Source organism: Scardinius erythrophthalmus (genome assembly GCF_964197995.2).
Source record: "Scardinius erythrophthalmus genome assembly, chromosome: 21".
Lineage (NCBI taxonomy): Eukaryota > Metazoa > Chordata > Actinopteri > Cypriniformes > Leuciscidae > Scardinius > Scardinius erythrophthalmus.
The window spans coordinates 23,776,793-23,791,337 of NC_138241.1; the positions used below are offsets into that span (position 1 = coordinate 23,776,793).

A 14,545-nucleotide genomic window follows, 5' to 3' on the forward strand; every position below is an offset into this window, starting at 1 on the left:
CAGATTCTGTTATGTGAACATCTGCAGTTATGTTCAGCAGGGACATTAAGGAAACATCCATGCAAAAAATCAATCCCAAACTATGTTTGTGGATCTCTTTCCCATCTTCAGTCATCCTTTGAGAAAAGAAGTGAATAGGAGGAAAACACAATAAACATGCCAATTACCTGGTATAAAAAGACATTTTTATTTACAGAATGTTTTAAATGTTTTTCAGTCAGTTTGATTACCATGTGTTTTTCATTGCATTTCAGAATCATCCCTCATTAATCTTCCAAGAGTCATTTAAACAACATAAAAGAAAGGAACGCTTCAGACAGTCGTGTCTTAGTCTGAACAGAAACAGATGACTGGGATAGGAATCAAGGCTATCCATTACATCTGAACTCTGTCACTGGAATTATACCATCAGATTTTTATGAATTTACTATGCAGTGTCACGCCTTGAGTTTTGTTTGTTTTCTCTGTGTGCAAAACAAAACAACACTATTGTCATGTCATTTTACACTTCTTTACTTTACCTGATGATCTTAACCTTCCAAATGTTGATAAATTTTCATAATGAATGCTTGGGTTGAATGTCTCAGCAGTTCAATGCAGCACAGTGGTGAAGACTTTCAGTTCGTGAATTACAGGAACCTTCAGTTAAAGGATTGCAGGCCTACCATTATCATTGCTCTAATGAATATTCTGAGTTCAATAGACCGCATTTGTGGCATCATTTTAATTACCACAAAAATTCATTTTTGATTTGTTCCTTATAACTAAAAATCTGGGCTAAAGAGAGGCAAACCATAGAAGTGAATGGAAACGTTAAAATACTCACTGTTTCTAGCTATATAACAATAAACAGTATGCCTGTTAACATGATTTTAGTTTTCGATTACCAACTTTTTTGCATAAAGTCATATATAGTTTTAAAAGTGCTTTGCCATGATAACATAACGGCCTAAACCCTGGAATTCTGCAAAAACCTTTGATTTAAAAAACCTTAGATCTCAAACAGTTTTAAGGGAAGAATTAATGTGCTATTATACAGTTATAACCTTCACATTAATGCCTTTTAACTGATTACTTACATTGCCTCACCATAACTTGGATTTTCACTTTTTTTAGTGAATTTTTTTTTTTAAAGAAAGTTACAAAGATATCAACATTTGCTGTTGATTGAGCCCAACATGTACTGAATATGGAATATTCAGAGTTAAAATGGAAACTGGAAAGATATACATTGCCAAACCTGACATATAAAACTAGTTGTGAAAAAAAACCATGATGACAATTAAACATTTGAAGACAGGATTCTCTGAAGTGCAAGCACTAAACATGCTCACTTGAAACTGACCAAAAAAAGCTAGTGGAAGAGTAAGCTCTTAAATTTGAACACTCCTGAAAAGGCTCTCTGAAGGAGAGTATTTGCTGTACTTTATTTTGCTTTTCCTCTATTGAATTAGACTCTTTTATACTCTGTCCTTTTGTAAATGGTCTTAAAAATGAGACATTGTAATAGACTAGAGGGAGTATCACTCTCATTCTCTCTTTATGAGAACAACTCCCGTTCCAGACATTCTCACAGTTTGCTGTCTTCATATACCGTTTGCTGAGGGGCTCAGGCATGCATTTGACTGTAATTCAGTGTGACTCAGAGAGTTTTAATGCTGCTTTACCACCCAAAGATCCAACCCCCAAATTCTGCCGGTCTCTCTCTGAGAGCTCAGCTTGAGTCACCAGGGAGCTATGAGAACTTTATGGCACAAAGTATCAGCTTCTTATATGAAACATATCTTTTTCAGGATATATCCAGCAATATTCACTCAATTATAAGAACGTATTTGTAATTCATAATGATCTCTTACATATAGCCATAAAGCTTTTTTCCACTCTCAACTTTGCTGCAGAACTGTTTACATTTGGTCTGAGGTTTCCACATGGGGTTGATGTTAGTATAAACACATGCCTCATGAGAGAGACACAAAGTGATTGCAAATACTGTTTTAAAAGGATTTTGTGAACTCCTGGAGCCAAAAAGTGCAGAGAGAGGATGAGTGGCTGCAACTCTGCTGGAGTCAAATCTACATTGTTGAAAGAAACCCCCCCAAATTACAGGTCTCCCATGATCTGATAACTTTATGATAAAGAATAGCCTGTGGTGAAACGAGGGAGCTGTTGATGGCCCCCCAGGGAAACAGAATGTGATGTGTTGATAACTTTTCACTCACTGGATAGACTCATGGAGGGAAGTTGATCAATGACTGCTAACACCTGTATGGGCAACTGTGTGGCATGCTGACAAGCCTTCTTCACAGCCTATAATGCCACTTCACGAATGCATGATAATAATAAACATATATAGGCCTAAGTTAAGAATCAGTGTTTTCCTGCAGCGTGTTAAAGGAGGATATTCTTAAAGAAAGGAGAAGTGAAACTTGATAAAAATACTTTTTCTTCTTGTAAATGTCATTGTATATTTTAGTGTCTATGCAAAGTGCTTAGGCTAACTCTTTCCCTGCCATTGACTTCATTTATAAGAAAACGCTTCCCTGCCATTGACGGAATTTTCTGGTTTTCCGTGTTTTCACTGTTATACGGTTGGGAAGCGATATTACACATCTTCTGAAAGAGTACAGAATCTCTGGATCAAAACACAGGTGAAAAAATATGTATTTTACATTAGATGCATATGTAAAATAACGTGATAACATTACAAATACTTTACTTTCGACATCTAACATCAGCCACAAACATGGCAGACTGGTCTTATGACATGACGACTAATAATAATACTGTAAAGTCAGGTGACTTACAAACAATGTAAAATGATAAGAAAAATCCCAGAATACAGTAAAACCAAATTTATGAAGCAAAAAAACAACAACTAAAAAACAAATTTACTGGGTATACTATGGAAAATCATTAAGATTTTGAAAATCACACAATTATAACATCAAAATAATGATATATACTAAATATAAAGTTCAATAATTCCACATAAAATAAAACCACTATCACTGCATTTACTGTTGAGAGTAAGCTTTGTAAGATTATCACGATCAATGGTGATGGAGGTCTGTTCTTAAATATTGAGTGAAAAAAAGAAAAAATAGTGAAAAAATACAACGTAAGACCTAAAAATAAAACCTATACTGATACTGGTGAATCATTCATATGCAGAAGCATAAACTGCTGAAGATGGTCACTGCTGGTGCTAATGCAATATGCAAGTTAAAGAAATTGCCATCAGTGTTTCTGTGTGCTAACGATCACAGGTTAGGAAACAGGTATGGAAAAAGATAATTTCACATGGACAACACATCAGCTTAAGTTAACTAGGAGTGTTGAGTATGCATATAGTATGCACTTCCTTATGGTGACAATGTAATGAAATAATGAGATCATGAGTTGTGTGCCTTTATATTGCTCTTAGTGCTTTGTCAAGTCCTTAATGCGTAGGTCCTTAAGATGCACAAGGTTCTCCAATCGGTTTACTTTGATCTGTAAAATCTGGAGGAAAGTAGACCATTTAGGTGATATTCAACAGTGGTTGTAGGTTTATGATATAATATCTGCAAACCAAAGGCTAAGCCAATGGCACAAAAGAACAAACAAACAGAAGGGTAATGTCACAATCATTATGTAGTGTCATTTCCATCCGTATAAACTTTGATGACTATTCAAATGACTGCAGAAGTTGATAAAAGGTGGACAGTTACTTAATTAATTTTTCTTTCAATTGAAACACAAACAGTTGCAGTTATCAAACTTCAAGCAGTTGAATGTTTTGCTGACCTAAAAATTGTCTTGCTAATTGTCAGATGACAAATATCACATCTGCTGAGCTCAAAGTGACTCATTTAACAATCTTGCAATCTCTTACCACATTACCACAACAGTGACAGGAAACATGTCAGTGTACATGTGACCTGCAGCCCTTGACCAAATGCAGGGAGAACAGCACAGGAAGGACAAATTTCCTTTTGCGAAACAAGCATCTCTCACCAGCTGGCATTGTATGCTAAAGGTGCTGAAACTAACTTGTTAGTTAGGTTTGGGGATTTGCAAGTCATAAGATTTAACATTTTTAAAGAATATCTGTACGTCTCATGCAAGAAATAAATATTTAAAGGGGTCATATTATGCCCTTTTACGAAGTCTTGATTTTGTTTTTGGGGTGTACTATGCTTTTATGCTTGATTGTTCAAAAAATTATATTATAACATTAACATTATATTAAATACTAAATGTGTCCCAGTGTGTTGGCACCGCTTAGTGGAGAAGCACGCGTTCGGGAAATGTCACTCCCCTTAGTTACCATAACAGCAAAATTGCCCTTTGTTTACATCGTAACACCAACATAAACTCATAATTGGAACTGTTAATAGAAAACGCAACTAGAAATAATAAGACATACTTACAAGTTGTGATCCACAAACAACAGATTGTCCCGATAAAGTGAAAACTGGTCCATTTCAGGAGAAGCTTTTGTGCGTAGCCTGCATTGTTTTCTCTTAGTCTCTAGAAGCTGTCCTCGGTAAAATGTGCAGCGCACATACAAACGTTGGGGTTATAATGTTCAGAAACAGTGTTTAAAAGAAATTTTAACTACAAGTTTGTCAGGCTTAGGAACTGTCCTCTCTAGTGCAGCTCAGCCAGGCCTCGCACCTTTTTTTGCATATTCCGTGGGCGGGGATTATTTAAATGAGTAACATTGTGACTTCATAAGATCCGGAAAAATCGTGTTGTAGTCCAAATGAATCGTTCGTTGTAGTTGGAAAGTGGATTCTGTTAAATAAAATATCTCCCTTTGGAGTGGAGCTTTGTAACCTGGCAAATCTTTTTTATGCTCAAGCAGCAACATTACAGACTAACTAAAGTTGAAAAAGTGAAAAAGCAGAATAGGGCCCCTTTAAAATGAATTATGCACATTAAATTTGTGTTGAAACAGAAGTATTGATAGATTTTTTGGTTTTGTATTGGGACTATCAGAATTACTATCAGTTTATCAGAAAATTATAAATGTAGGCCGGTGACATAGTTCTATTAATTGGTTGTTGATTGAATTTTGAAATGTGGGCATTGCACTCAAAAACAGAGGCAGATGAATGTGAGCTTGCAGGGGATTTAAGACTAAATGATTGATAAAGTTTGTCATTTCACTGAAAGATTGAGATACGTTGTTTCTTATTTGAAAATTACTGTTAAAATAAATAAAATGTATAAATGGATGAATCATTTACAATAAGATCAATAACATGCATTTTGAAAATAGATTTTCATTTTCATTGATTGCAGAAGGTGCAGAGTGTGGTTTCTACTAGTGGCACAAAACGAAATTGCAAACATAATGACTGTTTCGATGCAGGTTTCCTAAACCTTCCCCCCATATTTGGTCAACAGACAAACAGGCAGCTAAATCCAAATATTCATGCCTTTGGTTGAGCAAACATGTCTAATCTCAGACAAACAAAGCAATACTGAAAGTGCCAAAGATCAACAGTGTTTACACTATATGGCAAATCTCTGCATAAAGTTGGATTTTTTTGTTGTTGTTATTTTAACATCAAAACCTTACCTCAACAGTCTCCTGTAAAGTCAAAATGTCTTGGTCCTTTTTTTCCAAGAGTAAACGGAGAGATGGATCCACATTTGGTCCCAAGGCTGCAGCAGCACTAGGCAAGATTTACAACAAGTCCATTATAAATGTATATCTTTTTTCACAGGCCTACATCAAAGACCTCAGAAAGTTCTATTTAACAAAATCTCATCACTCAGTACCTGACTTTGCCTGTTTTCATCACAGTGGTTGGATTGGTGGCTGGAGTGTTCTCAAAAACCATCATATGATTCACTGTAGAAATGTGAGAAAACAGAGAAAGGGATAAGGTGATAAAAAAAAAATATATATATATATATTTCATTTAAACATTTTTGGTTTTGAAACTAACAAAAACATGGTAAACATGTCCTGATGTACAAATATAGGTGACAGCCTAAAACTCAAGTGCCGGGTCTTGGCATAGACCAGCTTCAGGATCCCTCCAGGCTAAATTCAGGCACCGAGACCTTATCCTCATGATACCCTGCTTCAATTTCCTCTAGATGAGTGGTACTCCCCATACTTTAGGTTTTTAAAGCTCATGAGAATTGCTTAGCCAGGAAGGCTAAACTAATTAGACTCCATTTGAACCCATTAAACACAATAAGGTCAAAAAGACACATTGACGGGGCACCAGACTGTAACAACGGAGCAGTAGAGTTTTATTTGGCTTTAAGCTTTGAATCATCAACACCAGCTGTGCTTCACCTTATAAACATAGTAAAAAAAAAGTAAAAAGCACAGGACTCCCGTTTCCTTAACAGAAAAGGTCTGCGTTTCGATAATATGATATATCAGAAACAATCTAGCCTTCCAGGTCTCATAATAGACTCAATAGTCTACTGTTGGTTGGCTTGTGTTTGCTATGGATGAAAAGGGCTTTTAGCCAAGTGTGTTGAGCCTGTTGGAAGTGATAAGGGCTATCTGGTAAATGGAGCTGATGGACGCAGAACCTTTTCTATCAAGAAAAGAGGGAGTAGGACCTGAAACCAGATGTTGTCATGACTAAGACGCCATGATGATGAGGTGTGGGAAATGGAGGGTTGATCTGGCCCTTCTCCATGTTATGTTAAGAGTACAGACTATGCAATGCATTTGGCCTATTTCTAAACACAGCTGACTGTTTTTATTCCATCCTAATACATATGGAAAGAATACGTTTCCATAACTGTTTATCAAACTAAACTTGAAACTGGAGAACCTGTATATTTATCTAATATATAGCCTATATATTTTTGTATCTGTGGATTCTTATCAATTAAAATATCTTAAAAAAAACTGTATGACTTTATTTCTGTGAAACACAATAGAAGATATTGTATTGGGTTTTCAGTGGTATTCTTCAAATATTTTATTTTATGTTTCATAGAAGAAAGGTTTGGAAAGACATGATGGTGAGTAAATTATGACAGAAATGTCATTTTAGGTTGAACTAAGCAGAAGGCCTGAGCACACAAAACTTAAGACACTTGACCATCTCTAAAAGTCTTGACTTATTTTTCAAGTAAACTGCTCTTCTTTGCACATAAAAGGGCAAAAATAAACTCCTTAGCACTTGTGACACTTAATTTGCTAATCTTGGTAGTTTGGTTTTTAGTTACTGAGGCAAGGGCTGTGTTTTCTGAGTATTGTGACAATCAGCTCATCTATGAACACTGACCTGTTCCTAAAAACATAATGATGACACATTTCCAAGTGTTCAGATATGATCTGTTTAGACAAATGATAAGCTAAACAGTGGAATTAGACTACATTCTTACTAGCATCAAAAATAATCATCACAATTCATATGCAGCGGAGAGAGCAAACACATGTCTACAGTTCACATGTCCTCCCTTCACAGCAAACAGTTGATATGGGTGGGAACAGTGGCCACTGATTTCCACTAACACATTTAGGTGGGTGGTGATTGAGGTCATGCCATATCGCGTCACATTTATCTATGGGAGTCATGTTCTGTAGAGGTATAGACATGGTTTCAGCTTCCTTCTTGAGCTTAAAAGGATAGTTCACACAAAAATAACAATTCTGTCATTAACTCACCCTCATGCTGTTCCAAATCCATAAGACTCAAAACACAAATAGATATTAGATAATAGAGATATTTCTGTCCCTCCATTGAAAGTCCAGGTAATCAAAACTTAGGCGATCCAAAATGGTCATAAATGTGTCGTAAAACTAGTCCATCTAAATCTAGTTGTTCAATCCAAGTTCAATTTCTTATTTAAATGCTGTTTTTAGTGTTAACTTGTACAGTTAAAAAAATGTGTAAAGTCAAAATCAGTCAGTTCAGTCAGAGTAGCAGTTGAGTAGCCTGACATAACGTTAGTAGCCTACAGTGGTACCATGCCAGTGGCGCCATCGAACACGGCAGCGCTCTGATGACAACAAATGTAAATTTCAGTATTGGGAAAAACTTCATATATGTTTTGTTTTTAATATTATTTTTGAATTAATTGTTTACAATTTTAATAACCAACATGTCATCGAATTATATTTTGTTAGTTTCAGTTCCCCTTTAAATCTGTTCATCATGTAACGTGATCGTATATTTTCACAATACTTTTTGAAGATGAACAAAAGTCTTATGGTTTTGGAACGACATGAAGGTGAATAAATGACAGAATTGTCATTTTTTGGAGACATTTTACAGACGACTAAAACGTACTGATTTGTGAAGGGCGATACCAAACTTTTTTAAGTTGATACGATACCGATACTTTTTGTGATTAAAAATATTGTGATTAATTAATACAAAATGACAACAGAAATATAAATTAATTAAACTAAAATACAACAATATAAAACGTGCACTTTCTTAAAGATTTCTTTACCTTCTTAAACTTCTTGAACATGCCAAATTGGCCATAGGTGTGTGTGTGAGTACCAAGCCATGTAATGGGGAGGGTTGGGGAAAGTCCTGGCAACCTACCCCAGAAAAAACAGCGAGAGACGGCCATAGGATCACAAAATGGTAATAGATTGATAGATATTGATACTGCAATATCGATGCGCCCGTTCGCCAGGGCCTCCCCCACCTACTCCTGAGCCATGAGCTTCATGTCATATCTCTTCAAAATGACTTCATTGCCTTACTGTAGCATATAAAACTTGAAAAGCTATAGTCCCGTTTCTGTGCAACATGTTTTACAGTATCTACCTGGTCTCAGCTGTCCATTTGATGTGCTGTAATATTCCAAGTCCTATGAAAAAGGATGAGACAGGGTTAAAATACTGCTAAGTCAACCATTATAAAGAATAATGAATTATGCAAATATAACGGACAATGCAAATTCACACAGACTCACCTGTGTACTATCGAATTGTTTTCCTTGTCTTTTTTCCTCTATCTTCTCTTTTAGAGAGCAAAGGACTGTTTCAATGTAGCCTGGTGTGCTGACCACAATTTTCTTCAGCAAGTCCTCAGGTATTTGAAAGTTCAGCTTGGAGAAAACCTTTCTGAAATGAGAACATGATGCAGGCGTGTGTTGTTCAATTATATACAAACATAAGGAATGTCTTGGTAGTAAAACGTCTCATTACGTATGTAACCCTCGTTCCCTGAAGGAGGGAACGGAGACGTAGTCGGACGTACCGTACTGATTGGGATCACGCTTAGGGAGCCTGTCATCTTCCAGTATTGATAAAACGAGCCAATGCACATTGGCGTGCGGAATTTTCATCTTGCGCTCCGGCCCGCAGTGCAGGTATAGACACGGATGCACGCACGATTTGTTTTTCGCTGAGGAGCCAAGCAGAGCCCGGAGTCAGTGGTGTTCCAGCAATAGTGGCGACGGGACTACGTCTCTGTTCCCTCCTTCAGGGAACGAGGGTTACATACGTAACCGAGACGTACTGTACTGATTGGGATCCCAATTAAAACGCCACTTAGTGCTGCCACCTTCCAGTGCCTAGTGAAAGCCTCCTGATCCTCCCGCATTTATTAAGGTGAGGATGGAAAGGGCTTAGGCCAGGGAAATCCACTGCTGTTCCACATGACCCACTCAGGCAGACTTGGATAACACTGGGAAAGTGTGCCTTTTCGGTGGAAAGGGAGATGCTACAGAACCCACATCTGGTAGGGAGGTATCATGTGGAGGTTACACATATGGACTGGGCGTTTCCGGGCAGTACAACATATGGAATGTCACTGAGGTGGCTCCAGCCTATAGCAGGGGGGAGACAACACCAGTCAGAGACGGCAGAGCAGGCTCGCAGGCTCTGCCAAGGGAAAGACACGGGCTCGCCGCAGGGAGCCGTACCGTGGAAGAATACACATATGGGATCGCCGTAGGGATCACAACAGATGGGACCCAGCCTAGCACAGGTTTCACCAATGCATGCGAGTGTTAGGCCTGGCATCGGACGCTCCGCCATGGTGCGTCCTGGAATTGATACGCCAAGATTATGGCATCCACTATCCAGTGAGCCAACCTCTGCTTGGAGACAGCCTTTCCCTTCTGCTGGCCTCCGTAACAGACGAAGAGCTGGTCTGAGGTCCTGAGGCTTTGCGTTCTGTCCACGTACAGGCGCAGAGTGCAGACGGGAACAGAGAAAAGCCAGGGCTGGGTTTGCCTCCTCCATGGGCAGCGCTTGCAGGTTCACCACCTGGTCCCGAAAGGGAGTGGTAGGAACCTTGGGCACATATACAGGTTGGGGTCTCAGGATTACATGAGAGTCGGCCGGCCTGAATTCCAGGCACGATTCGTCGACCGAAAATGTGTGCAGGTCCCCTACCCTCTTGATAGAAGCCAAAGCAAGCAGGAGAACTGTTTTTATAGACAGGACTTTTAACTCTGCAGCCTGCAATGGCTCAAAGGGAGGTCTCTGCAGTGCTGTCAGCACCAGAGATAAGAGGGTATAGATGGGGGGCAAGGCGGATTCAGTCTCCTCGCGCCCCTCAGGAACCTGTGCCCGGTTGCATAAAGCACCTTAAGTTTTTCCCTTAAGTATGATACTTAAGGGGCGATTTCCCCTTACCTAAGAGAATAACTTAAGGGTGTTGCATATAATCTCTTAAACGGTTCTCTTAGGTAAGGGAAACATTTAAGTGTTTCACGACAGCGATCCTGGATTCACATTATAAAAGTCTGTTGTTGCCATAGATACGCAAAACACTAACACGCCGCGTCGCGTCTAGGACAACTGTATCACACAAAGGACGCGCACTTTCTCAGTTTATGGCCAGCAATATTGTTATGTTTAAGGACATTATGGAATTAAGATAATGTCTGTACGTTATGTTATGTTATGTTATGTTATGTTATGACTGTACTGTTCAATTAAATATAATCGTTGCTATAAGTCTGCAGTCTGAACACTTTACCTCAGAGCGTCCGTTAACAGAATGAATTGAGAATATCACACTAATTGTAGCCTACATTTATTGAATGGTAGCCGATATGCACATGTAAAACATATCCCACTACTGAAAACTCCCAGTTGCAAAAAAAAAAACGCAGTGCTATAAGCAGTTGTAACACCGCAGGTAAAGAGTGGTTGCGATGTGTGACATGGTCAAGGTCGCTCTCTAGTTTGTCAGCGATGCATTGCGCAAATATTGCGCGTCGGTCAAATCGGTATTCTTGCAACAATTTTTCATCGCTAAAATGGTCCAAAGGGTTCTCCCTATCCCTAAAAATTATTCTTGGCACATAATGATCTTCAGCTGGTTCCATAAATTCATCCATGTCGTCTTATTTTTGTCCGCGTTACTCTTAAGGTTACGATTTCCAAACCTTAAGTTATACTTAGGGAAATGACCGTTAAGGGGTTTTATGCAACACTAAACTCTTTTTAAGGGATTATTTAAGTGAAAAAACAGCATTTAAGGGAAATTCAAAGTGTTTATGACGTTTCACTTAAAGAAAGCCTTAAGTAACACTTAAGGGTTTTTTTCTGCAACACCCTTAGGTTTAAGGGAAACATAAGGGCGAACTTAAGGGAAAATTACACTTAAGGTGCTTTATGCAACCGGGCACAGATGATCAGGTCGTGCTTCCCCACGGATCTCCCATCAACTGCATCGTGATGTGCGGCAATAGAGGCAACATACACTTTAAGGGTGGAGGGAGACAGCCCTCACTCCAACCCATCTTGCAGGAAGGAAAACACAGCACCGATCGAACATCTTCTGGGGTCTTCTCGGTGAGAAGAAGTTCCACTCAACTAACAAGTTCCACTTCAGGGCGTAAGCAAGCCTCGTAGAGGGTGCTTTCGCAGAAGTGATGGTTTTTACGACAGCTTGTGGTAGATCACCTAGAACCTCTGCATCCCATACAGGGACCAGACATGGAGTTTCCAGAGGTCTGGACGCGGGTGCCATATGGTGCACCGTCTCTGAAAGAGGAGGTCCTCCCTGAGAGGAGTGGGCCAGGGAAGGGCTGTCGAGAAGAGCATCAGTTCAGGGAACCAGATCCGGTTGGGCCAATAAGGTGCAATTAGCAAGACCTGCTCCTCTTCCTCCCTGACTTTGCACAGTGTCTGTGCGAGAAGGCTCACTGGGGGAAACGCATACTTGCGGAAGCCCCGGGGCCAGCTGTGTGCCAATGCATCCGTGCCGAGGGTCCCCTCGGTCAGGGAGTAAAACAACTGGCAATGAGACGAGTCCGGAGAGGCAAACAGATCTATATGTGCGGCCTCGAAGTGGTCCCAAATGAGCTGGACCGCCTGGGGATGGAGTCTACAATCTCCCTGGGCCACAGGCTGTCGTGAGAGCTCGTTGGTGGCACGATTGAGTAGGCCAGGGATATAAGTGGCAGGAAGCGACCTCAGATGCTTCTGAATCCATAGGAGGAGATGGCGGGTGAGTTGCGACATGCAAGGGGAGCGTAGACCACCTTGATGGTTGATGTACGCAACGGTGTTGTTTGTACAGACTGGCACATGCTTGCCGAGCAGTGGCGTTTTGAGGCGTCTCAGAGCAAGGTGTACTGCTAGCAACTCGAAGCAGTTGATGTGCCAATGCAGTTGGGGGCCCGCCCAGACCCCAGCTACTGCATGTCCGTTGTACATGGCCCCCCAGCCGGTGTTGGAGGCATCTGTGGAGACCACAGCATACCTGGACACTTGTTCTAAGGGCACTCCGGCCCGGAGAAACGAAGGGTCTGACCATGGGCTGAGGGTTTGGCGGCAGGCCGGGGTGATTGTCACACGGAGCGTGCTGCTCTGCCACACCTATCTTGGGACTCGACCATGAAGCCAGTGCTGAAGCGGTCTCATACGAAGCAAACCGAGCGCCGTTACTGCGGCTGCGGATGCCATATGCCCCAGGAGCCTCTGAAAATTTTCAGTGGGACCACTGTTCTGCTCTTGACAGTATTAGTTAGTTAGTTAGTTAGCGACAGTATTCAAGCAATTCAGCACTGACCGGACACTTTCCTCTGGTGGACCGAGTCCAGCTCCAAACCAAGAAAAGAGATCCTCTGTACAGGGGCGAGTTTGCTCTTTTCCTTGTTGACCCGAAGACCCAACTGACTGATATGCTGGAGCAGCAAGTTCCTGTGCTCACACAACTGCTCCCGAGACTGAGCTAGTATCAGCCAGTCGTCGAGATCAGTTGAGGATACGAACACCACGCTCTGTGGATCCCATGCACAAAACAAAGCAAAAATAATGACTTTATTCTGCCATCTCTTCTCTTCCATGTCATTCTCCTAAGCTGTTGACGTAGTGTAACAGCACAGCGCTTCTGGGTTGTACGTCAGAACGTAGGCTCACTATTGGCCGACGCTGGTCATGTGTGTGATGCTGGCCAATAGTGAGCCTACGTTCTGACGTACAACCCAAAAGCACTGCGCTGTTACACTTTGTGAACTCACTCAGAGGCCCACACAGAAGAAAATGAATAGTTGAATAAAGTCGTTATTTTTGTTTGTTTTTCACACAAAAAGTATTCTTGTCGCTTGATAAACTTAAGGTTGAGCCACTGTAGTCACTTGGACTATTTTAACGATGTCTTTACTAACTTTTCTGGGCTGGCAGATATCATTTACCTAGCAGCCAATGAAGGAGTGAGCCAGCTCTCAGATTTCATCAAAAATATCTTAATTTGTGTTCCGAAGGTGAATGAAAGTCTTACGGGGTTGGAACAACATGAGGGTGAGTAATTACTGACACAATTGTCATTTTTGGGTGAACTAACCTGAAGCGAAAGACAAATGGAGCTAGCATCCGCTTCTGTGTTTAGGCTAGATGCAAATTTCGCACGCCAATGTGCATTGGCTTGTTTAATCAATACTGAAACGTCGAACGTAACCGAACTGAAAGGGAACTGCTCTTTCTACATCATTCCCCCCACTGATCGACATGTGATGCCCAAGTATGCTGTGTAGTTAGGCAGCTCATTAGGTTTGGAGACCCAGCTAGTGTTAATGGTGTTATTGCTGAGGTGTAATGTCACATTCCTGCAATCCTCCGGGGAATGTGGCAAGCGACACGCGGGGGTCAGATAAGCAGTGCACTGTTTGCATTACTATCTGCGTGGAGAACAAATAAATATACATGCCTGTTCAGGGTGCTCCAGTTACTCAGCTTCTGTTGCGTGGAATGTGCGGGTGTGTAGTTGTGCAGCTCCACCAGCTTAGGGAAGAAATGCTTCACTACTTCTGCTGCCATAACTGCTTATGGAAACCATTAAAATACTCAGACTATACTGAACTGAGAAAATGTCAGTTTAATTAGATGATAATATATAATAGTATAATAATATTGCATTATTTTTATCTAGTCATTGTTCAAATGCGATGTCAACAAACATGAATAGTTAATTAGCTAACTTATTGGTTTTATTTGTTTCTTGAAGGATATAACGTTACCTCCGTCGCTAAAATCTCTTGCTATATTCCGTTTGGTTCTGGAGAGCGGTATCTTGTCTATCCACGCGTAAAGGTATTGCAAAGTTTCTTCGTCTAATTGTTTAGGCCCATCCATAATTTGAAACAAGCTTTTGCG

The 14,545-nt window shown here is 40.4% G+C and overlaps 1 protein-coding gene across 1 annotated transcript; it reads right to left on the bottom strand.

Moving 5' to 3' along the window:
• Positions 1-3,420: 3,420 nt before the first annotated feature.
• Positions 3,421-14,524, bottom strand: spef1 (sperm flagellar 1; the record flags this gene model as incomplete). Its single annotated transcript, XM_081350770.1, has 7 exons — positions 3,421-3,501; positions 5,570-5,666; positions 5,773-5,845; positions 8,754-8,796; positions 8,902-9,048; positions 14,096-14,211; positions 14,410-14,524. 7 exons carry the CDS (start codon positions 14,522-14,524, stop codon positions 3,421-3,423), a joined length of 672 nt encoding a protein of 223 aa, XP_081206896.1.
• Between the last annotated feature and the right edge of the window lie 21 nt (positions 14,525-14,545).